Genomic DNA, 25,598 nt, shown 5'->3' with positions numbered 1-25,598 from the left:
TAGTAGTTAAAAGAATAGCCTTCACTATCATGGCAAGCAAACGGATTCTGTTGCCATGTAAACCCAGTAACAAAGATACCAGATCATATCTTGTGGCCTCTGGATGATCGCCTTGGCTGCCTTCAAAGTGCAGCAATGTTATCACCTGACGGTTACTGTTAGTTCACTTTAAAGCTACAGGAAGGAAGCATTTATGTTCTGCAGCTGAGAGGAAGCAAGGTCAGGGAATAGGCCCTTACACCATCCGCTTCAAAGACAAGTCATTCTGCCATGAGCCAGGACATGAGATCTAGGAACTAAATCAGCCTGGACAGCATGATCGTTTTTTAAGTACTCATCTACTTGGGATTGGGCTCGAGCTCAGCAGGACAGTCAGAGCCACTTAGCTTCTCAGAGATTCATTGGGCCAGTCAGAGACATAGGACCTCATTACAAGTTGGCCGGTCTGGAAATAAAGTGCTGGTAATAACGTTTACTGGGGACTTTTCCAGACCGGCCAACTGCAAGTTTAACGGTAGGGTGGAGGATTTACCTCCGGCTCTGAGCTGGAGGTATATCCTCTACCCTACCATCAGATAACCTCAGTTATTATCGGCCTGGTAATACCAGTGCTAGTAATACTGACAAATTCCACCATGTTGTTCCATGGGACTCCATAGAATGGGGATTTACCAGCGTTTCCGCCACTTGGAATCTGACAGTAATTCTGTCAGACCAAGTGGGGGATACAGTATTAATGTTTTCCGATTTTCCGCTGGTAATACCAGTGGGATACCGGCAAACGTGTAGTGAGTTTATAGGGTTTGGTGAACAGGTAAAAGACCCAGCTCGCTTCTCAAATCTCCTGGGTTGTGCAGGTGCAAGGAGGAGATCTGATTTAGCCAGTCAGATACATTTTGTTTGTGTCTTTTTGAGGCTTGATTCTGCCTTTTGTGACAATTTGTGCTCTTTAAATTCTTAGTTCCCATGTGGGGAACCCTTTGTGAAACTGCGACTGTTTTTGTTTAATCCCGTTCTTTTCCCTTTTCTCCTTCCACCAAATACATTTTAAAAAAAACTTTGTGAAAGCTTCTCTGACACCCTATGTGATTTGTTATCCTTTTCCCTTAGGTTTCCATCTTTCACCAAAAAATGCAAAACAAGAACAAAACAAACCCTTTGTTGGAAAGCCATGTGAATACTTTTGTGTTACCCGATTGATTTTCTAAACCTCTTGCTCACATTTCCTTATTACACTGGAAAAAGAAAAAAGACATCCTTTGTGACACCCTTTGCAATCATTTGAAAATAATTCTCTTAACCCTCCACCTTTGAAAAAAAAATATATAAACACCATTTTTAATTGTCCAATCCTTCCTCCGCATTGGCATACTGAACAGAAAATTGATATATTCGTAAGCACTTAATCTTCGGGCATCTAATGGATATCTTTGGAAGAGCTTAATCTTTGAGTTTAGGAGGAAGTGATAGATTCTGGGACAGATGTGGTCAGAGAGTGAACACAGCATTTCAAGACTGAGGCTGACACTTTGAGGATGTAGCTGCTTTGGGCATGAAGAAACCAATGGGCAGTAACAGCATGAGCGAGGAGAAAGTGGAACGTTTTCAGATCCCAGAGTCCAAAAAGGGGAAGCCAGGAAAATGCTGTCAGAGAATAAACCAGCTAAGGAAGTGGGTAGTTTTTTAAATTTGTATTAATAGTGTATCCCAGCTCCCTGGTGCCTCAGTATCCTGAGATGCAGCAGCTCCTGCAATCCCATGTCATGGAGCAGATTCAGAGGTCATAGGTGGCCTGTGTGACAGCTGCTGTTGACAGCCAAGTCACTGCTATGCAGAAATGTCAGTCTACACTTTTGGTAATATGACAATTTAAACCTACTTATTTTTATATGGTGGGTGGGAGCTCACATAATTATTAAAGCCACATATGATTTGCAGCATACCAGTTTCATTACTGAGAGCTCAGACGGCTATGAGAAGTTGTGTGGATTTCAGGTACCTGCCGTCTGCATTGTGAAACAAGGGCAATGTGCATGCCTCTATTGATTGTCTGGAGAGAAAGCAACACCTTCCTTGCTAGGAGTGAAATCTCCCTGCTCCAGATGTCCTGTGAGCCTGGCTTCAAAGAGCCAAGTCTATAACAAAGGCCTGTCTTCTACTAGGTGCTGCACACCGGAGGGCCTCTGAGGCTGCAGGCTGGGAAAGGAGCAATGTTAGGACAGCCAGAGAACCCAGGTGGGTTAGAAGAAGCATTCCTCCATCTTTACTTTCTGTGGGCTTTTCTCTCTCCTTTCCCATCCACTTACTGTGGAACATGGCACTGCAGGTATGCCATCAGCAGGCACGGGGCAAATGGCACAAAGACAGGGTTTGGAGCCCTTAAAGCAGGATTGCTTCCCTCCAATAATGTGTGGCATTTTGCCTTTAAGAGAGGGGGTCCCCCACTCCTTTTTTGATACACGTTTGTACCAGTTCTATGTAATTCCTTCAAAATCTTTTTGAATGAAACTAAAACAGGGAAAACATAAAGAATTATATATTTTTTTGGGGGTGTGGGGAGGAGTCCCTGCCATTTGTACCACCTGGGACCTAGCAAAGAATACATTTGGAGCTCTTTTTGAGAGTTGATCTTTCCACAACCCTCAGCCATTGAGGTGAGGGAGTGTTCCAAAGCAAAGGCAGGCTGTGCTCCCTGTCCACTCCCAAGGCACAGTGTGAGTGACGCTGAGAGCCAAGGCATACCAATCTCGCTAGGCTGGGAGAACAGAGTTCTTACCTTGTTCTGGAGCCCCCTGCAGTGGGTCTCACAGGAGCCTGAGGGCCAGAACATCAAGGATTCCTGCTTTCATTGCATCAAACTGATCAAACTACATTCAAATCATGATCACTGCACTCAAATTAAAGGGATCCGCCAGTGTTGCTTTTGGTTCCCTCTCACTTTGAACTACCACTGTTTTTCAATCATCGAACCGGCTCACCTCCACATCGCACCAAGCAGAGCATGTCACCTGTCCGGCGGAAGCAACCAGTTTGCCACTAGGGACAAATTCGAGATACTGCATTTTCGAACATCGCATCAGACTACCAGGATTACAGCTTTGAATGGACAGACCTGGACTCAAACTGCAGGAATATTGTGTCACTCTTTGACCTGAAACAGCAGGTTACCAACGTCTCAAACCGACTTGACCTTCGTACCGACCATGGTGAGCCATCCGTACTGCATCAATCAAACTCTGCATCCGAAACATCACCAAGCACCTTATTTGAACCAACTCAACGTCAGCTCTCTGCATGAAAAAGTACAACTTGATGCACCCAAATCTATTTTAATTTGCATCTACAGCACCTTGAAACCTAGTGTGACACCATTGAACTTCCTAACATTGGAATCAGGTACTTTCAGGTGACCCTGCCCCCCAGGCCCAACATTGGGGCCTTAGGGAGGGGTTAAGCCCTTTTCACCTTTCAAGACATATCCTTTTGAGCAACATTGTTTTGCGTTTCTTGCCTGGACGAAATATTGAAAGTGCTTATTCATTTCTCTTCTGCATCTTCTGTCTTCTTTTACAGGGGTGGTTTTTTTTTGCATAGTGTTTTTAATAGTTTGAGGATTGATTTGTTTATTTAAAGTATAAGTATTTTTATAGAAGCTTGATTGGACACTTTTATTTTTGAACTTTTGTACTATTGCTGTTTCTGTTGGTACTTGCTCACATTCTTGAGTATATCCTTTCCCCGACCCACATTATTACAAAACGCGAGGGAGGTATATCTCTGAGATTTGCCTGTTTTACCTTTATGATTGGGATCATTGTTGGTTTGTAGAAGTGTGGGGGCTTAGTAGGCGTTTTTGCCCCAACTCATCCTTGTACTACTGCAGAGAAGATGTAATTTTGTCACAACCCTACTTATACCACCTCTTGGCTATCTCTCCATAGCGGGTGGTGGTGTCTGGCCTCCATAATCCTTCTAACACTTGTCTTGAGGGACAAATAATTGAACTTCATTGCATAACATATTTCATTGAAGCCCCTCCGCTCCCCCTTCAGGGTGGGGTGGTGTAGGGGAGGCCAACGGATAAAGTACACATTCGCTTTTGGGCATCCTTTTCATTGGATTGTAGCAAATTGATAAGGCTTGAAGGCCAGAAACCATTGGAGGACATGGGCATGTGTGTCTCTATTTGTTGCAAGCCTTTTGAGAAGCACCTGGTCAGTGAATAGAGTACATCTGCACCCCATGAGATGATATTTGATGGCCTCCGTGGCTCATTTTATTACCAGACACTCTAGCACCTGAATGACACAGTTTCTTTTCTCAGGGAAGAGTTACAAATTATGTATAGAATGGGTTGTTCACAAATTATTGGTTTTTTCAAGAACAAGATCAACCCTAGAGGGATCTGTTTGGAGAATAACCATCTAATAGCCTTCCTTTTGGGAAGGGTAACACCCAGATTAGAATTAATTGCCTGTTCCTCCTGTGAGCACAATTGCAATATGCACAAACACTAATAATCAACAGAAAACATCAAACACACTTGTAGACCCTATTACTGCATATCCTAGTACCATACATGGGGCCTCATTACGACTAGTGCGGAATGGGTTTAATGGCGCCGGTAATGGTGCCGGCGCTGTTAAACCCACTCCGCACTATTACGAGGTCCTCTCGCGGGACCCGCTCTGGACGTCTGGTTTTTCCAGACGTCCATAGCGGGTCCAGCAAGGGGACCAGGGAACTAACAACGGGCCCGTAATTAACGGGCCCGTTGTTAGCTCCCTTCCCATTCCCATTGAGCCCTATGGGGGCTCGAATGGGAATGGGGAAGGACCGGGCCCAGGTTCCCTGAAGGAGGAAATACCGGGCCCTCCAAAGTCGGAATGGCCCAGTATTTCCCCATTCAGGGAACCCGGACACGATTTTGGAGGCAGCCATGGTGCTAATAGCACCATGGCTGCCTCCAAAGTCGTAATGAGGCCCATGGTCTATCAGAACCGCAGCACCCCCAGCACAGCCAATCCGCTTCCTTCTTGCCTCCCACATGCAGATCATTTGCCCTTAGTGATATTGCGAAATTGCTGCAGGACACACGTGATTAAAATGTATGTTTCCAAATTCCAGGCAGGTTTCCACCTCGGGGATGCCCCTGTAGCTGCTGCTCTCATTCTACTTTCAACTACAACCCCCACCCCCTCTGTTTTTTCTCTGATTTTGCTGCTGTCAGCAACAGCCTGGGTGACTCAAGCAAACCCTTGACAGTGCAGTTCTCACCAACAAAAATAGTGTGAGATAGAGGAAGTGTGAGGCAGAGGGAAAAAGAGAGAACAGAAAAAGAGAGTGGGAGAGAGGGCCCTAAATCAGCGTTTGTACCGCTGCAGGACAGCTTGTTATCTACAATTGTCAGAGCGCTAGCTTTGATGGCATTTTTCCAAGTGGTTGTGGCGTAAGTCTAGTTTTGGGAGCTAGGAATGATATATTAACTGCCTGAAACAAGCTACATGAGAACTGGTGTGGAGTAAACATGAAATTATGGTCGACATCTAACACCTCCAGTAATAAACCATGCTGGTACAGTCGCTACCAACAATTAGATCCTCTCAAAGTTGAAAGTAGCAATGGTTGTTGAACACCTACAAGAGCTGCCTGACCAAGGCCTAATGTCAACCAAGGAGCTCAAGTATTTGCAGAGTTGCCAGCTAAATATGACTAAACTGTACCTTTTACCAATAGTTCGAAAGCAAACGACTGATTTTCCACTGCACAAACCCAATATATCTGGAGTATGATCTTTGGAAGGAGCAATGTCAAAATGTATTGATCAACATGTGCAACTTTTCGTTAATTATGTAGCCTCTTACATCAGAGATGCAAATCATATACATGGAAGATTGATATAAAGGTTTCTGGCATGATATTGCTGAGTGGACATTATTTAATTGTGCAGCTAAGTCGGATGTGATACAGTTTTCTAAATTCACTGTCTCGTCACGAAATTGGCGGTAACCCTTAAATGCAGCAGTAATGCTATTCTGCCACATTTAAGGGTGCACCAAATTACCGGTTTGGCAGAATTTACCCCCAGCTCTGAGCTCTGAGCTGGGGCAAATCCGCCGTGATTTTGCCGATTTTCTGCGCTATTACTTCCGCGCTAATACCGCCGGCGGTAGTAGCGCTGAAAATTCCCTATTGGGCCCAATGGGGAATGGGGAATTCCCAAATGGGCCCAATGGGGAATGGGGACTTACCGTTCCGCCAAACCTGTGATCTGGCTCTAATAGCGCCGGGTGGTTTGGCGGGAACGCTAATGGCTCCGGCGGTAATACTGCCAGGGATACCACCCAACTCGTGATGAGGCCCCACAGTGCTGTATCTTCAGCAGATTCCAGCCTTTGAGATCCGCTTTAAACTGTGCGTCTCGGGATTTGCAAGCCATGTGAATGATGACAGTAAAACCTAGGTTATAACTGCAACTCTAGATCCCCTCTACAATACTATATTTTCATAATACTGAGGCCCTTATATTTAAAGGAATAGTGCGCTTCAAAATATTATTGTCCCGAGGGTTCGGGCATGTGTTTTTATGCATACGTTGATCGATCGTACAAATATTTCCTATGCACCTTACCGTAGTTTTCCTCTTTTTTACACATACGAAATCAGGCAGCAGGACGCGGCCATCTTGTGATAATCTTATCCGTTGCAGCATTGCCCAAGGTGGACTGCCCTGGCGGCACTAAATCATATCCCCCACCCCTGAGGCTGAGATCACTAGACGCGTACCGCCCATTTCATAAGGCCAATGCGTGTCTCGTTTTCAACATTCTCTACGCTTCAGCTGGAAATGGCAGGACCCCTCTTTCCTCAATGAGTATAAACAGATTGCTTCTCATCAGACAACCTCAGATTTGCTTTTCCAATCGTTTCACTGTCTTTTTTTAGTATTCTGTGCCTCATTTCTGTGCTCTGGTCAGCTACCTTTGTTGCTCTTAGCCCATGCGAACAGACAATAGTACCATTACTATCCATTTTTATTTTGCCCCATAATGGCAACAATACAGCCCTACCAGTACGAGCCGGAGTATTCTGAGGCGGAATTACTCGAAAGAGAAAGATGCACAAACGATGGGGCTTCTGACGACAGTTGGGAGGACGAATCAATAGATCAAGAGCCTGAACCTAGTAGCATGCATGATGTTACCACCTGGTGTACCTGCAATCGATGCAAGGTCATGCCAACCGAGGAGGAGAACTGCTGCTGCTGAGAAAGCTCTGGATGCTTGTCCTACATATCGGAAGACGAGACATGGCCGCAATGCGTTATGAGCTGCATGACTTCAGGGCAGCCTGCCTCACACGGTCCGTGTTGAGGATTATGATGGTGCTTATGCATGAACTTCGAGCAACAGTTCGCCTTCACAATCCAAGTAACGAGTAAGTGTACTCTAGTTGGGATGTCACTTGGGCCACTAATATTTCAGGGTTGTCTCCTATATTGTCATAACTTTGATCTATCAATGCCAAACGAATGTAGTCTTGCAATTCTATACATCACTAGCAATTTGGGGAAATCATAGTGGTCTCCTTATGTTTATTTCATGTACAACCATGAAGCAATATTTCTTTGTGTCCCAAATGTAATGGAATTCATAGTCGTTCAATATTGTACAGTGTCTAGGTAACATCTGTACTGGCAACAATGCCATTGGATACAAGAATTGTCATTTGCAACTAAGGTTTAATACACTTATCTTGTTCATTTAAAAACACTTTGTATCTTTCTCTTTCACAGGTGGTACAGGCTGGTGGCCTATCGTTCGTTTACATGGTGGCTTCATGGGAGGTTTGGACACTGCATTCGACAAGTAATACCCGCCTGTGTTTTTGGTGCCATTAGAGAAACTTTCCCCAGTGACATTGGTCAGTACAGGGGGTTTTCCCACACTGTGCTGCAACCCGAAGTTTATAATGTGTAGTACATTTGTGCCATCAAAATCAGCAACAAAATAAAACACAACTGAACTTTTATCAATTTTTCAGTGAATCAAGTGTGTCTCCATTCAACAGTGTTCCGGGCCTTGTCTGCACGGCTCATGCCCATCCATCCCCCCTCCACTATCAAAGGCAGTTGGCACCAGTGGATGTGCGCTGCCAAAGGGGGCTGGCAGGGGTGGGAACGGCCAAGGTGCCAAACACCATGCACACTTCAAAGGTATCTTACGCGCAGGGGTCATTGTTCACGTGCCCTCCTCATACCCCTTGTCTCCAGGCAGGCTCCCCTTGAAGCAGGCCGCGCCCCTGCAATCCACATAAGACCACCACATATACACGTCATTCATTCACATACACACCCACTTTTCTAATTCTTTATAAACCACTTGATATTTATCATGAGACCATGTTTGAGCACTGCAAGTCAACTCGTGAACGTGTTAACTGAGAACTTCTGTGTCATGGAACATCTCTCTGTTCTCCTGCTTCTAACTACCCTGCTTGCTGAATCTAACTGTTTGTTGGTCAAGGTAAGGGCAGTCCACCTAATCATATCTCCTTGATCTTTAAATTTCTATCTATTTCAAACAAACGTACCCAGTAGTGTAATTTTCATTCATCTCATTGCCATTGACTTGAGTTTAATTTGTTATGTTATCGATATATATCAATTGTCATCAGTGTCAATTGGGGTCGAATTGCAACCTTCGCGGATCGTGTCTATAAACATGTTTCCTTTTGATGTACGATAGTACATTCAAGGGATGAGTAACATGTTACGATTTGCATCAAATCAATGAATTGTGTATGAAAGTTATCCTATAATACAGCCGGCTATGCTACACAGGTTTTGCTTCGGTGACTTAAACATAGATTGCATAGAAAAATGTATGATATAATTCCATCTTTCTCACGCTTTTATGCAAAGTAATTTTCTAATGATGTTGACCTTTTATTTTTAGAGAATTTCCAACAATGCCTGCATGTACGGTTTGCGGTTGCCGCTCTAAGACCCATAACAAACCTAAAGGCACTACAATGCATGTATTCCCGACGAATATAGATCTAATAAGAGAATGAGTCAGATATTGCGGATTTGCGCCGGAAGAGCTTGAAAGTAGAGCCCATAAAGTCTTGGGGGACTCGAGGGGTGATCAATTCCGCATCTGCAGCCTGCACTTTGCCACGAATATGTATGACCAATCGAAGTACACAAAGAAGCTTCGACTCAGAACGTCTCGTGAATTGCTTCCAAATGCAATTCCGACTCTATTCATGCACATGCTGCCTCAGGTGAGTCACGGTTCCTTATTTAGCTGTAGGCCTTGGGGTACTGAACAGGTAACTACATGGACGGATTGGTGTTTTAGGTGTAAATGTCCCTTATAATACTTTTCATATTTCCAAGATTGTATTGCTTTATAACTAAATTCCATTTTGCTAAACATCTGTCCTTGGTTTTAGGAGCATCATAGAAAACGATTTATGGGCACAGATAACTATGCTATAGCACCCTTGGAAATAAGCATAATCTTTTCGTAATTGGTTGCTTTACATGTCAATTTTTTAGGTTAGCATTTCTAAATCAAATCTAATGTTCCCTTTACAACTCTATGACAATGCACTGAATATGAAGGAGCAAGATTCTGCATCCATGTCTTTCCTGGAGTCAACAACAATTTCGAGCGCGCATCAGGTAGTTTTATTTAGCTATTCAGTTCCAGAAATGTTTTATGCATGTCATTTGAGATAATATGATCAAATTTACGTATCCTGTCGTTTGTTTACATAACGTTTCATTTATAGGTTTTTATTGATATGTACCATTGTCTGCATCACATTGTGTGTGTTCAATTTCACTTTTTTCATCCATACTAAAACAGGTACTGTGTTACAGGATGATGCTGGAACTTCGACTACAATTACATCATCCTTTGGAGCTGATACAGAGCCAGAGGTATGCGTACTGACAGTTCCCTCGAATGAAAGAAAGTAGGTCCTAGATCTGATACCATTAGACTGTGGGCCTCATTACAAATCAGGTGGTCCGGAAATAACGGTGGCGGTAAACCCGCCGCCACTGTTGTTTCCGGACCGCCTGATCCCGACTCCTGCAGGCGGGAGGTGATGTTCCCGCCAGGTCTGACCTGGCGGGTTTAACACCGCCCCGCTGCAGGCGGACGAGGAAACACTGGCAGCATCACGAGATGCTGCCGGTGTTTCCATGATCCCCATTCCCATTGAGTCCCATAGGACTCAATGGGAATGGGGATTAACACCATTCCGCCTCCATGATTCCCGGGAAACCGGGGTTGTAATGTCCCGGTAATTCTGGGAATCACAGAGGCGGAATGGTAATACGAGTCTGGCGGTAACCAGGCGGTTTTACCGCCTCAGTTACCGTCGGACTCGTAATGAGGCCCAGTGACATTATTATAAACGAGCATCTTTTGCAAATTGCTTCAGTGCAACATTTCAATCAGTCGTTTCACACAGTCATCTTTCATCGAGTAAACTAGCCACCAATCAGGTGAAATTCTAAATGTATATTTTGACTAAGTGACGTACACGGTGTACAAGGGTATCTGTGTAAGCCATGTGTGCGATGGAATAATTTGATTTCAAATACGAATGACTTATTTTTAATGAATACTATTTTCTAGGGATGTATACAAGATCGGGATATAGAAGAGGAGGCACGTGGATCCGCGTTGGCGGGCCAGCTTGCTGGTGCAGTTATTACAGTGAAGAAGAAGGTTTCACAGAAAATCAAGAAAGCAAGGGTAACTAACAAACAATTTCATTTTCAAACAGTGTTTTGTGCTGGTGCTTTCATAACATGCTTTTTAAACCTAAAGTGCCATATACTGTATGTTGGATTTACATTGAACATGTTTTTCCAACCCGTCTTCTAGAAGCCCGAAAGTGTACGAACTATGCAGACACAGACAGCTACAGAAATCAGAGATGCTGCTTGCCAAGCTGATTTCACCATGGAGCAACTATTATTTGAGACGCAGCGTGTTCAAATCAATAAGCAAACTCAAGATGCTTTTGCCCAATGGCCAGAAAATGAATTGAATGTGGCTGGCGAAGCCAGCAAAGTGTTGTTGGACCATTGCTACAATGCGAGAGCTCCACCAGATGAAGATGAAACTGAATGTAATGAAGATGCTTTTGAATTAGTCGCAGACCACTTGACACAATCGACACCCACCAAAAAAGGGCCACCCAAAAAACAATCGACAGTGATGTTTTCTCCGATTCGTGTTCAAGTAACAGAAGCTGAAATGACAGAGACTGAAGCATCAACAGAATTGACCGAGGAACTAGCCAAAGATCTCGACTACAGTTTGTCCAGTTGGGCTGATGTGTCAACCACAGTTGAGTCAGAAACAACATTCATGCAGGATGATAGTCTAATAAAGGAGCCCAAATACATTGTATTTGAGAGCTGCTTCATGGAGATTGTAATGATGTTGAAATGTGTGCAACCAATGAGAGAGGAAGTATACGGGAAGCCATTGGTGAATGTGACTCGTATATCACAATGCAGTAACCTCAAAATACAAGCCACCTCTGAAATGCTCCATGCAAAATGTTCATGGTCTGCTCAACTGATGCTGTGAAAACTGCCAGTTGGAAATCTACTGTGTGCAGCTGCTTTACTTTTCAGTGGCTCTAGTTTCAGTAAGTTGTCCAGTTTCTGTCAATTTGTGGGACTCCAGTTCCTTTCTAAAACGCAGTACTACAAATATCAACGTCAATATCTATTCCCTGCAATTAGTGAAGCTTGGAAAATTGAACAAATGTCTATTCAAAGAACATTCTCCGAAAAACGGTTAAGGCTAGCTGGCGATGGACAGTGTGACAGCCCAGGATTTTCAGCAAAGTACTGCACATACCACTTTCAGGACATGGAAGCTAAAAGAATTGTGAGTACGGTGATTGTGCAGGTGTCTGAATGTAAATCCTCAGTGGCCATGGAGAAACTTGGTTTTATAAAATCCCTGGAAGATCTCCGAATGCAAATCGATCTCATAGCAATGGACAGACACATTTCAATAGCCAAGACGATGAGAGAGCAGTTTCCAAATATCGCCATCAATTTGAAGTATGGCACGTTGCCAAATCAATCAATAAAAAAATCTCAGCTGCAGGAAAAAAAAGGTTCTGAAAATATTTTACAGTGGTCCCAGTCTCTCAGCAACCATCTTTGGTGGAGCTCCAAAGCTTGTGACGGGTATGTGGAAATTCTACTCGGAAAATGGCGGTCACTAATGCACCACTGTTCCAACATTCACTCTTGGACAGAAAACCAAAATTTCCACCAATGTGCACATGGCCCTTTGTCGCCGGAGCAGGAATGGAAGAAGAAGTGGTTGATTCCATCTTCACCTCCACACAAAACTCTTGAGAAGATTGTGTTTGATAACACTCTATCAAGGGATCTGAAGGGACTCACAGAATTCTGTCACATGGGAGATTTTGAGGTGTTCCACAATATGTGCCTAAAGTACAGGCCCAAGAGATTGCATTTCGACATAGACGAGATGCAATATAGGACATTACTAGCGGTATTAGCACATGATGAGAATGTGGGGCGTGAACAATCGAGGACTGTGGGAAACTTTGGGATGCTTCGCTACACAATGGCCTTCACGAAAAGAAGCAAAATATGGGTGGTCAAGCCAATATACGAGGAAATGGAATTCGAATTTGTGAAAGATCTTATTATGACTGTCTTGGACATACATACTAACGGAATCGCGCGTGATTTTGTTCCGAGAACACATACATTGCCACAAAACATTACAAACGTACCCTGTCCACCTAAAGCAGAGCTCGTAGAACAGTTGACTTCCAGGTACAAATGATTACCATCTGTTTTATTGATCAACAAAGTTTATATAAAGTGTCCAAATAAAGCATCCAATTTGTCTTTTGAAATCTATCCTCTTTGTCAATTTTTTTTTCAATAAGTACCATTTTTATGAATGCCATACAATGTAACGCTGTGCTTTCACACTTCCCAGTTTCGTCAAGCTACCGTGGGACCTTCACTGATCGTGGGAGGGCCAGATGGATAACAGCATGAAAGCAACTTTGGGGTTCTGCAGTTGCCTTACCAAACAGTTGCCCAAATAGCTGAATAACTACTCGTCCCACAAAAGGGATGAGACCTAGGCTAGATAAGATATTCGGCACGCAAGAACCACTGACTGTGAGCAAAACAGTGCATCAAAGTGGGTTGTTGGGGAGAAATGGCTGCACTCTGACCAATATATTCATAGGGGCATGTGTTGGGGGTCGTTGCTAATGTAAGGAAGGAGTGGGTCGATTGAGCCTCCAGCCCCCATACATTATATGCGAAAGTGACACCCTGCTCTTGTACTCCTGGGGGACACCTCCTTTGCCCTTCTGCAGCCATGGGGAAGAAGGCCCTGACATAAGCAGAGGTGGGGCTATTGCTAGACACACTCGGACTCCATTTTGTGTACCCTCGACTCCAACTTTTTACTAGGCCGCAGTCTGGCATTGCAATGTTTCCCCTCCCCCTCAATAGCGCCACTCACAGTGAACACTGACAGCCCCCACCTTTTTCCTCCTGCGCTTGTGCCTCTCAAGTCCCTTTCTCATGGATGTGCCGAGACAAGATGTTGCGAACAAAGAATGTATTCATTTAATTTTTCCTCTGAGATCATTATCCTGTGTGTGTCAGGGCCAATCCATGACTTGTAGTTGTTCATCCATCTCAACAAATGTTCTCCTGCACTTCCCACCCCCGCTGCTGGAAAATTACTGCTTGTTCAACCTTGTGCCCGTCCAAAGCTATTCTTTTCATGTACCAGAAGTGTGACCCTTCCTTGCTGACCACCCCAGAGTGCCTCCCAATAAAACAAGACCCCAGTCACAGTATATTCTGTCCTAAACTAACATGTGTCACTCCACCCCCTTTCTAGCTCTGATGTGCCAGACCTGTCAGCTATCATTTCTGACCCTGCATGTTGCCTCAGGGGTAAAACCCCCACACCCTTCACCTCGCTAGTGACCTAAAGTGGGATAGTACAAACAAACGTGTGCAATTTATAGGCCTCTAAAATATACTTACAAGTTATAGTGATGATCATTATTTAATGCATGTCTAGGATAAGTGTGTGAATCAGTGTGGGGAGTGAACGCCTTCACTATAGGATGTCTTATCACAGGGGCCGATCTTTGATTTGCAGCCCTCGGAGTCTTACGATTTCAAACGCAGTGGGGGTAGGTGTCAGCGTTACCAGAATATATGACCAATACAGAATAGGTATATGGGGGGTGAGGTTGTGGTGGTGCGGGGTTAGGGTCTGGAAACCAGATGCGTTCAAGGAGGACTGCGGTCATGGGTTGAGGGGACCCCAGGATGGCAGGAGGGGGTTGCAGCAGGGCTTGCTCGGACATTCTCGTACGAGCACATTTTGTCAGGGCTCGAGACTTGCTCCCTGCGAAAAATGTTTATGTGATTTGCTGTGTGAACAGGAGATGGGCTGAGTTGATAGGTGGTGTGGGCTGGCTGTGGGAGTCGCTGGGAGAGTGCAAAGTTCTCCAGAGGAACAAAGTAAATCACCAGAAATTTTGCGTTGCATTGGTGGATGGCAGCAAACAATTCATGTTTTTCAAAAAAATGTAATGCCACTATGGTCTGAAGGGCTATTGGGTCCCATTCTGAGTGAAGGTCAGCGGCTTTGAATTTTTGCTTACGAGCTGAGCAAACCCACACATTAGACACAGTATAAGGTTCAATTGTTTTTCGACCTTGAAAGAAAGGGAGGATTCCAAAAGGAATGAATGAAGGGAGGGGTGCAATACCATCAAATATGATAAGGTTCACCATTCCAAAACTGTACAAAGGAACATGTCATTTCATTTTATGAATATTCGTTGATCTGAACGGAGTCTCTGCGTTACGCCGAGAGAATGGAAATGCCGAATATTATGCAAGTTTTACTTTCGACGATTTTATAGACCAACGAGTCAACGTATCATTAACCGACCGTTATTGCTGGCTTACATTGTACTGGGTTGTTCTTTGTGGCATATTGCAACGACATGCAAATACAACCTGTGTGTGTACTTTTCTTTCTCCCAGGCACATGGGCAGTCCAGCATCGAGATGAATGTAGACCACCACTGGGTTCCCCCAGGTTCCCCAAACGCCAAATTCCATGCTAATATTGAATTAAAATGCCATCTATGGGTTCTTCGAATTGTAGCGTCAGCTTCCGCATCCCATTTCGAGCAGAACATACTCCATAGCACTAACCTCTGAAGCAAATTGTAGACTACTTTCCATGTTGTTTTCTCTGTGTTCCCATTGTGTCACGTCTGTGTTCATCATTAGTTTTAACACGGGGCCGAATTAATGGGTAAAATGATAAATTGTAATAAAGATCGGCTACTGAGACACATTTCTGTTATGTTTTTCAAAAAGCTATGTCCTGCTTTTCTGCTATTGTCATCGATTCCAGATACCAACTGACAGGTTTTTTAACAGGCAGCTGCAGATACACTTGAATCTCTGGATCACCATGACACTTTTTTTGGACGATCGCAATTGGGCCGCTATGCCCTTACGCGGTACCAGCGATAAGGAGCCACCTGACATTGTTTACGGTGGCCTAGCACCAAGCTGATGCCCAAGCCTTGCGATTCACGGTGCGTCCAATGTGCTTCTATTACCCAAAAGGAACCCCGCGTGACTCACGATAAACATTTGTGGATCGAGAACAAAGAAAGAAATGACCCATTTCCTTGAATATGGCAATCACGGGATGTTCTCGGAGCATTTATTGTGAAATAAAAGTACTTTACAAATTGTACAGTTTTGCTATTTCCTTTAAAAGTATAGTTTTATATTCAAAATTGGGACGCGCTATATTGTGAGATGATGTGTGTTGATATTCCGGGTTCTGCGTCAACTAACGTTAACATTTAGGTGATGACTGGGCGCGTTTGGCTACGCCGCCCAGTAAAGGTCATGGAGATAGGCGGAGGATATCACTAGGTTTGGTGATGTCAGCCTCAGGGGCGGGGGATATGATTTAGTGCCGCCAGGGCAGTCCACCTTGGGCGATGTGGCAACGGATAAGATTATCACAAGATGGCCATGCCCTGCTGCCTGATTAACTATGGTAAGGTGCATAGGAAATGTTTGTACGATCGATCAACGTATGCTTAAAAACACATGCCCGAACCCTCGGGACAATAATATTTTTGAGTGCACTATTCCTTTAAGTGTATGTTCCCATTAAATAAGGTCTTAGCAGCGTATTGGGTTGGAAACTGCACGTGGAAGGCGAAGCATCTCTTTTGAGTTTGGGCTTATAAAATTGTTTGCATAGCAAGACCATTTATAGTATGTCATGTTCATGAGGTCTTTAAGGCAGTTATATTTTTTACTTTTTAATTTTGTTAGGTAAAACTCATAAGCGCTTTGAAACACATTGTTTATAAGCACTATATAAATAAATTATCATATCATATCATAAGCCAATGCTCACATGATATACACCTGGAGTTAAGCACCTTCACTTCTATGGTATGAGAGCAGTATAGGATTGAGAGTTATTTGCTTATTTTCCACGCATCCATGCTAGTAAAAGCAGCACATTTTGGGGAAATTATTGTAAAGTCACCTAGGTAAGTGTGTAGTAGTTTAGGCTGAAATTAATCCGATTGTTTACTTCATTGAGCATGAAGTCTATGCGATAGTTCATAGTCCAAATAATTGAGCAATAGAACCCTCAGAGGGGGCCATTACCGGTAGGGTAATGCCCCTGGGCGATAGATAGAAGCCTGAGTGAAGCTAGGGCTTTACCATAATACGGGGGCATTACCCTACCGGTAATGCCCTGCTCCGATGGTTCTATTGGTATTAGTACCCTGGCACGTCGTACCGAGTTTCTAATAGCAATTTTTCCCAAGTTCAGAAATGGCAGTGAAACCGTTTCTCGACTTGTAAAAAAATAAAAGAATAAATGGCCACCAGGAGTAGTCCCTTCTCCCTTTCACTGGTGGTTAATCGCGTGACAGAGATGCACCAGGAACAGTCCTGTTCCCGGCGCCAGCGAGGGACAGAGGAGCATAGGTAAGTGGGGTTTGGGTAGTGAGGGGACCGGATATGTGGAAAAGGGGGTAGGGGAAGGGGCAGGGGACACAGGGATGGCACTTACCTTCGGTCTCGGCGAGGTAAGATGGCTGCCTCCCGCTCGGAGGGGGATTGGAGCGGGGTCTTTTCTTCAGTGGTAAGGACCCCTTTCCAAGCCTCCTCATTGGCTAGGGAGGCTGCCACCCCGCCCTCGTCAGGTACTAATACATGTAAAAACAAAAATGCGACAACATTGACTCAAAGACTTCTGATACACACATCTCAATTGGTAGTTGCATTTACTTTTTTGGGGGAGGGGTATCCTTCATAAAGATGTGTTCTTCCTTCTCATCAATCAGTTTCCTTTTTTCCGCTAACTGCTACCTCCCAAAAACACTATCTCAGCACTCATGATGTTAACTTGCCTATCACCATTCATCCCTGAGTGTATTTTGGCATGCAAATAATAATTTCATGATTCTGCTACCAACGTGCAATGGCACCATTATGAGAGGTATGAATTATGAGTTTGGAGGTATTAACCATGCTAATTCTCCCAAACAGATTTAAAGCCACCACCCCTGATAATTGAGACATTTCCACCTGAGTCTTAGTTGTAGTTAGTCCCCATTCTGAAGTCCCGTAGGAATTCATCAGGGAATGGAGGAATTGCCTTTGGAGGAAATTCCACTGGCAGTAATGCCTCTATTTATTTAAAGGCATACCTCCCATAATGTTTTACAACTCATAATTAGGAGGACTGAAACAACTGGAGGTAACTCAATGACCTCTAGTTGTTTCAGTTACCTACACACTTGTAATGAAACCCACTGTCATTTGTTTGTTCAGATTGATTGTCTAAATGGCCAAATATAACATGCCATAATTGGTCATGTTGGTATGTTGACCCCATCCTTAAGTCTTTCTTAAAGGAGACACAGTTCTTTTTTCTGGCCCACAGAAATGTAGCAAAGCCTTTGTTTATGTCTTTGTGGAACATACAAAGAAGGATTGCAAGAAGCTATTGGATCAGAGGCAATAGCATCATATTAATAGGTTAATATCTTCCCTCCAGAAGAGTTAAGGGATGACTGCATATCAGTGGTATCTTTGTTTTGATGACAATCAATGAATTTAATCAGCATGTTATGGCTATGTTTGGTAAAGAAAGAGAACCATAACATTTTGTTTACAATAATAGTTGAGAACATATCATTGTCAGATTTGCTGAAAGTGAGGCTCTTTAAAGTTTGACAGATGAAAGTAGAATGTCATTAGACTATGCAGACATTGTGAATTCATGTACTCTAATGACTTGTTATAATGTTTTATCCAGGCGCTGCCATTCCATTGCTTTCCTCAGAAAAAAATCACTAGTCTGTTACATTATTTTTCAGATACTAGTGACATGGTTTCTTGTTCTTTGAGGTTTTACCTAGGAAGAGGAAGTTATTGAAATGTAATAAATTGTTGCTTGATCAGTCTCTGTGAGGATGTGAATAAGTTTGTTTATTTGTGTATTCAGTATGGTTACGTACACTTTACAGTAAATGTTCAAATGTTTCACCTGCTTTGGCTAGGCTAATCCACATTCCTAACAAGTGGGGTGTCACATATAATCAGAGTAAATGTCTTTTCTCAAAAAATATATCTTGTTAATTTCAAACTCTGTCCATTTAACAATTTTAACTTGCTTTATGTGTTGGCATTTCCAATAGTGCTTCTTCCTATTTTGGTAAACCTCAGTTCTATTTCAGTTATGTCTTTCAATACACTTCCAAAGGCATCACATCTTAAGATCACGGCATTCCGATGTAATACAATGAAGTAAAAGATATTGTTTGACATATATCGACGTCTATTGAATTTATTCAAACTAAAATGGTCTAAAAAGATCTCGCAGTCGACGGCGGTACAAAAAAGCAGAGAGAGGATAAAATGTGACCGCTGGCTAGAAGAAACAGCTCAGAGAAACCTCATAATGATGAATGGAGTAACTGGTGGTGATATACCGACGCAACCGACTTGGGAAAGAGGTACCCAAAGATCAATTATAGACTACATCTTTGTATCGGAGAATCTTCTGGCAGAAATGATCTCATTGAATATACACACAACGGAACAAAGTGACCATCATATTGTAGCAGTTGAATGGAACAAAAATAAATTAGAGAAAAGGGAACAATGGAGACACGAAATATCGGTAGTCCCAGGCCGAAACAGATTGCGGATGGGAAAGAAGGACATTGTGGCAGTAACCAATCAGCTCCAACAATATCAAGAGCTGAGCTCATCCGCTTCAATCGAATACCAACAGTTCCTTGAAGTTTACAAAACGAAAAAGTGGCCTTCCCGGAACAGACCGAGATTCCAAAAACACCAATATGATCCCGAGGTGACTAAAAGAAAAAGAGAACTAAGGAAGGCAATAAGGACAATCCTTTCATCCAAAACCAACGATGGAAAAAGTCAAATAAAAAGGATAAAAAAACGATATAATAACTGGTGTAAAGACCATAGATCGAGATTGGAACAAAGAGATGCTGAGGTGATCCTGAAAGCACTAAACCAAAAGAATTCGAGAGGCTTTTGGGCCATACTAAACGATACACAGAGCACTGATAAAGCACTATTGTCAAGCGCAGTACAAGAAAATGAGTGGGGAAAGCACTACACTGAGCTATTCAAAAAAAGGAAAAAGGGAAGTCTGACAAAGATGGACACAAGCCAACCCTGGACATTAGAAATAACGAGAGACGACATTAGAACAACTATCCAAAAAAGCAATGCGTCACGCTCAGCAGGCCCTGATGGCCTGTCAAATGCAGACTTAAAAGGAAATGTAGATGAATGCACAGAGTTCTGCTATACCCTGTTCACCGCGATAACAAAAGAGGGCCGAATCCCAACAAATTGGAAACAGGGGATCATAGTGCCGATCTTTAAGAAAGGCATTCGATCCGATCCGGCGAATTACAGGCCAATAGCACTACTCGATGTACTAGGAAAAGTGTTTGCATCGTTATTATTACAACACCTAAGTGAGTGGATTAGGCGACAAGAAATCTTCGACAATCGCCAGTCGGGATTTGTCAAGGGAGTCGGCTGCAGTGTTAACTTGCTTATGTTAAATCTCTTGAAAATCGACGCGATAAGAACTGGCCAAAACATATATCTGGCATTTATCGACATGGCAAATGCCTTCGATGGAGTCGATAGAGAAAGCCTATGGTCGAAACTAGAAAAAAAAGGGTGCAACACATGTCTGCTCCAGGCGATAAAAGATCTTTACTCTGAAACTTCGATCCAAGTGAGGTTAGACAAAGAAGGAAATTTAACAAGACCAATACCGACCGAGAGGGGTGTCAAACAAGGATGCCCACTAGGAGCTACACTTTTCAATTTTTACATTGCTGATGTAGGATCCGCACTAGCATCGGTGGTGTCGTTTCCACCATCTATAAATGGAGTTGAGATAAATCACATTCTATACGCAGATGACATGGTAATCTTGGACCGCACTCCCATTGGCTTACAACGAAAATTAACGGCTCTCAGAACATTTACTGAAGACCTGGGGCTAGAGATCAATGCTGCGAAATCCGAAATTCTAGTGTTGGAAAACGTAAGAGGACGGAAATCCAAAAATCAGAAGTTATCATGGTATGTAGGTCCAAAAAAGATACATAAGGTACCCTACACGAGATATCTAGGAACCATCATTAATTCCAACATAAATGACGAGCCAATGTTGAGAAAGCTACTACATAGTTGCAAGCAGCTCACAACGCAAGGTAATATGATACAGAAAAAATACGGGAAATTTACGTACGATCCCGTAAGAAGATTCTATCAAGGAAAAGTGACCCCAATCCTTACGTATGGAGCTGAAAATATGTTCGGGGTTCATCACAAGGTATGGTCACGATGTGAAGGAGTCTTTTGGAAGAAAATACTGCAAGTTCCTCAAGGAACGCCAACGGCCTGTGTGCTGTACGAAGTAGGGGTTTCATCACTCAATGCACGGATTGCCTGGAATAAGTTGGCCCTGTTTAGAAAAACGAATGCAGAAGCAAATTTACCATCTGTCAAAATTTTAAGTCAAAAGAAGAGTATAAGGCAATCTGCATTAGATGAATGGAAGAGCCAGTGTAAAGAGATTCTTGCACAGGTGGGGGCGGATGAACAAACGTTATGGCAGAACCCCGACCTGGTGAAAAAGAAATTACTAGATCTAGACTGGATCCAAGTATGTGAGAAAAGAGCGGCACAAAAGTGTATGAATAATGTACCATCAGAAGCCAAAAAACGTAACATACTTGCAAACTATTTAATGCTATCACCGTGCAAACGACTAAGAAAATTATACCTGAAGTTCAGATTAAACATCTTCGAAACAAAAGAAGTTCTAATTTGGAGAAGGTCAATTGAAACAAGTAACTCCAAGTGCAGGTTGTGTGCCAGAGAAGACGAAACCCTAAAGCATCTGATATTGTTTTGTGCTGAATTAAAGGATCAGCGCGAACTATGTTTAAGGCGTGAGAGGAACCGAGTTCTGACATACAATGCAGAAGAATGGTGGAGGCATCTACACACTGGCGAGAGCAAAACCCTAAGGATCGCCACAATGAGATTTCTAGATCAAATCCAAATATGTTTAGAGACCAATCCAATAGAATCAGCTGACGAAGAGCCGCCACAAATATAGGTGAAGTCATCGATTGACAGAAGAAAGTGAAAGAATGAGAAGAGAGATACGTAATGTGTTCTTATAGTTATACATTTCGAAAAGTTTGTAAAAACTAAATGAAATAAAAAAAAAAAATTAAAAAAAAAATGGTCAATTACATTTTGTTTGGTCACAGCACACCAATACTAGATAAGAATGGAAGTATGTTTCAATTGAATTTGTGTTGTCTGGTGTATGCAGCAAATATTCTAGTCAGGTGAAGCGTGACTGAATCCAACTAACTCAATGTGGAGGTAATTTCTTGTTATGCTTGAAGATTGAGGTTGGCACAAATGTTCCCTTAGAACAAACCTGACTGATCTCAATTACAGTAAACGTTGACAAGGTAGTTTCAGCTGCAACTCAACGGAGAGAAAAATATCTGTGTTTAGGATCAGCATAACCATTGCTTACACGAATGTGCCTCTTTTTGTCATTGTACTAAAGACCATAGGAAGCTCATGCAGCATCATTAGGAACTGTTTATCTAAGTTCTTATAAACGTTGACTGGGAGAACATTGGGCCTGCTGGGTCTCTGAATTTGAGGCTTTTCCAGTGCATTGAGTAATCTTTCTATACATTTTGGAAGAACCAGGGAATTGTTAAGTGGTTGTTCGAAGACTTGAAAACAATGATGTGTCACATTTCAAGCGCACCAGTCTTTTTGTTGTTGTCAGGATCATCTGTTTCCACCTCCCACAAATGCTCCCTGCAACAATATTGCATCTCCGCCTGCATTGAATTTTTATGTGGGCGGAGATCCTGCAGTTCCTGTGGATTCCACCTTGGGCCTCATTCCGAGTCCGGCGGTGAATCTGCTGGTGCTACTGGCGGCTTGCCACCGGATTCGGAATGAATTACCGGCACCTGACTTCCCGGTGCCACTGGGCTATTCCAAGTCCGGCGGCCGGAAGTCAGGCGCCAGCAATTTCGTTAATCCCCATTCCCATAGAGTCCTATCAGACTCTATGGGAATGGGAATACAGGAGCACAGGCACCGTTAACAATGGTGCTGGTGCTCCCGTGACAAGTCTGTCTACCGTGGCCGCTGCGCCCGGCAGGGTCAGACCTGTTGGCCACAGCAGCTCTGGCAGGCAGACTTGTAGTTTGCCGGTCTGTAAATCAACGGTGCCGGTAGGCTTACCGACACCATTGTTTCCGGACCAGCAAACTTATAATGAGGCCCCTTGTCGTTTATACCTGCAAAGACCAGGGAACAATTATAGGGATTTATGTAAATTCTGTCCATCATGCATGCAAATGTTGACTATTGAGAAGAGTCATAACACAGCAGAGGAACCTGGGATCACCTGGATTGTCATGCAAGGTTTACACTTGTTCACAAATATAAACAAAAACCCCTATGAAGAGGATCACTGACATGCATGTATTAGAGGTTTACATGCGATATAGGGCTCATGCCAAATGTTTTGAGTGAGAAAAGTTTTAAATTGTAGTGAAACAATAGAGAACTGTGTCCCACAAAACCAAGGTATTGTTGTTGAGGGTTGTGACATTACTGCTGCTTTGCCTATTCCTGTTGACTGATCTCGGGTGGCATAACCATTCTTTTATTTTTTTGCCCCCAGGAGGTAAGATTCTTACATTGGTGAATGGACCAGGGCGCTGTGCTGGCCGCGTGGAGGTTTTCTATGAAAACGTCTGGGGAACAGTGTGCGATGACTTGTGGGGCCTGAGGAACGCAGAAGTAGTATGTAGACAGATGGGGTGTGGGTCCGCCCTGTTTGCTCCTGGGAACGCATTTTTTGGAGAAGGCAAGGGCCCAATCTGGCTGGACAATGTGAACTGCACTGGACAGGAGTCTTCCATCACAGACTGTGCATCTGCTTCCTGGGGCGTGCATAACTGTCGCCATGGCGAGGATGCTGGTGTTGTTTGCTCAGGTAATGCGCCACATAGTCTTAGTTCGTCATTTTGGCGGGTCTTTGCTGAGATTCTCAAAATAGAATGTCTGGCTATGAGAGCAACGTGTGATAGGTCTGTTAGAATTCTGTCATAGACCTGTTTTTCGAACGTTCCGAAATGCTCACAGCATTCCTATTGTCTTGAGCAGAAATCCTAAGATCAAAACTCACAACATCAGGACAGGCTGATGAACATTTTCTAAAATAAAACAGAAAATGTGATCTTTATTGAACAAAATGAAAACAGTTAAAATGATTAACGTGTTAATCTCAGACTTGTTAATGCCTGCCTATCTTCTTGCCTGGAAATGTTATCAGCCAGCCGATTCGGTATTTCTCTAAATGCTGAAAAAATGGACAGCATACGGTTGGAAAAAACCCGCTCCACCCAGGTCTAGTGGCTACAATGTAATCTGAACTAATCTTGTTTGCTCACACTCTCCCCTTAAATATTAAGTGCCAAAAGGACGAGTATGGTCGTCTTTTTTGCCTAGACTTGCATAATAGACTGGCAACTGCTGTGCCACACAAAAATGGGTCCAACAGGGAAACTATTCCATCCCTGAATCTGCCTATCCACACAACAGCCCTCAACCCGATTCTGGTGTAACATTTGATTTGCCACAAGAGACAAACGCTGCATGAGTGTGAGGTTGAACACCTCATGAAAAATCCTGCAATCTTTACCTCTGTCAAGAAAGAGTAGTTAATAATGTTAAAAGCCTTCAAAATGGGTGAACATGTGGGCACCTCGGATGCCTCAATTGCCCTTTACTTTACAGTTGAATGCACAAAAGTGTCGCCCGTATGTGCATTATTTCACATGGCACTGCAGCGGTATGACGCGCAACCTACGCAACTTCCAGCCACTACATAGGTATAGAAATTGATTTATATTTGCATGTGCTTTTTTAAAATAAATTCAGCATGCAGTGTATCCAAAAATATGCATACTTTTCTTCTGATAGGGCAATAAAGTCATGATCATACGAAAACTGTCCGTTTATCACATGTGGTAACAGTAATTGCTGCACACGTAAACCTAGGCCAGAAATTGCAGTGAGGCTCCAAGGTTCTGATTTGTCGACAAAGCATACTTTGTTGAAGCTGCCTATGTGCATACTCTTCAGTCCTATCCGAATGTCCCCCCGCCCCCCAAGTTACTAAGTTTGGGACATTTCCGGGGCGGGCAAAGTTCAGCTCTGACCCAATAGGCCTGCGCTACAAGGCTGCACTCAAAAATGGTGTCACTCTTCCAAGTGTGGTTACAGTTTCCGTAGCCTCCAGGTTATTGCTCTCTGTGCATTCCTAAGGAGATACAGTGCTATTCCGGGGCATGGAAATCATTTGATTAGCTTTTGCCGTAGATGTCTATCTAGTAAAGTGAATGAATGATATTATGCGCCATCTTGGAAATGCTTAATGACGTTGCCCAATGCACAGTTCATCCTATTAATCCTGTCTGCTCCACCTGGAGAAGGTGGCAAATGCAACCTGTGTTCTGTAACTCTGCACATGATTGTTCCCTATGTTTAGATGGACTCTCGGAGTCTAGACCCAGTTTAAGCCACGATCCAGTTAATTCGGAGCAGAGGAAAGTTCCACTGCAGCGGTTGCATAGCACGTTGGCGTCTTCTCCTCGGGGTGATATCAGCGCAGCACCATCCTCACCTGACCAGACACCCTCTCAAGATAACAGAGCAGGTGAGTGCTACAAGTCGGGACCTTCTAGCGTTTTCTACAAGGTCCTTAAATTGTTGCCATTCCTTATTGCGAAAGAGTAAACTATTTAGGAGGTGACTTTCTGTTCTGGACGCTGTA

The 25,598-nt window shown here is 43.4% G+C and overlaps 1 protein-coding gene across 4 annotated transcripts in view; it reads left to right on the top strand.

Annotated features, from left to right (window-relative positions):
• The window catches only part of LOC138453575 (scavenger receptor cysteine-rich type 1 protein M130-like), a 500,179-nt gene that overhangs the window by 170,506 nt on the left and 304,075 nt on the right, over window positions 1-25,598 (top strand). For 3 of the 4 annotated variants that reach the window (XM_069606566.1, XM_069606572.1, XM_069606556.1), the window contains 2 exons: window positions 23,442-23,756; window positions 25,314-25,481. In XM_069606566.1, the coding sequence (XP_069462667.1) occupies window positions 23,442-23,756; window positions 25,314-25,481 (483 nt within the window). The remainder of the gene's footprint in view (window positions 1-23,441; window positions 23,757-25,313; window positions 25,482-25,598) is intronic. The other variant, XM_069606582.1, reaches the window with a different exon arrangement.

This window comes from Ambystoma mexicanum, chromosome 1p (assembly GCF_040938575.1).
Source record: "Ambystoma mexicanum isolate Mex_15411 chromosome 1p, UKY_AmexF1_1, whole genome shotgun sequence".
NCBI classification, from domain to species: Eukaryota; Metazoa; Chordata; class Amphibia; order Caudata; family Ambystomatidae; genus Ambystoma; species Ambystoma mexicanum.
Note: the sequence above shows the minus strand (reverse complement) of the source record. Positions and strands in the feature narration are given on the sequence as shown.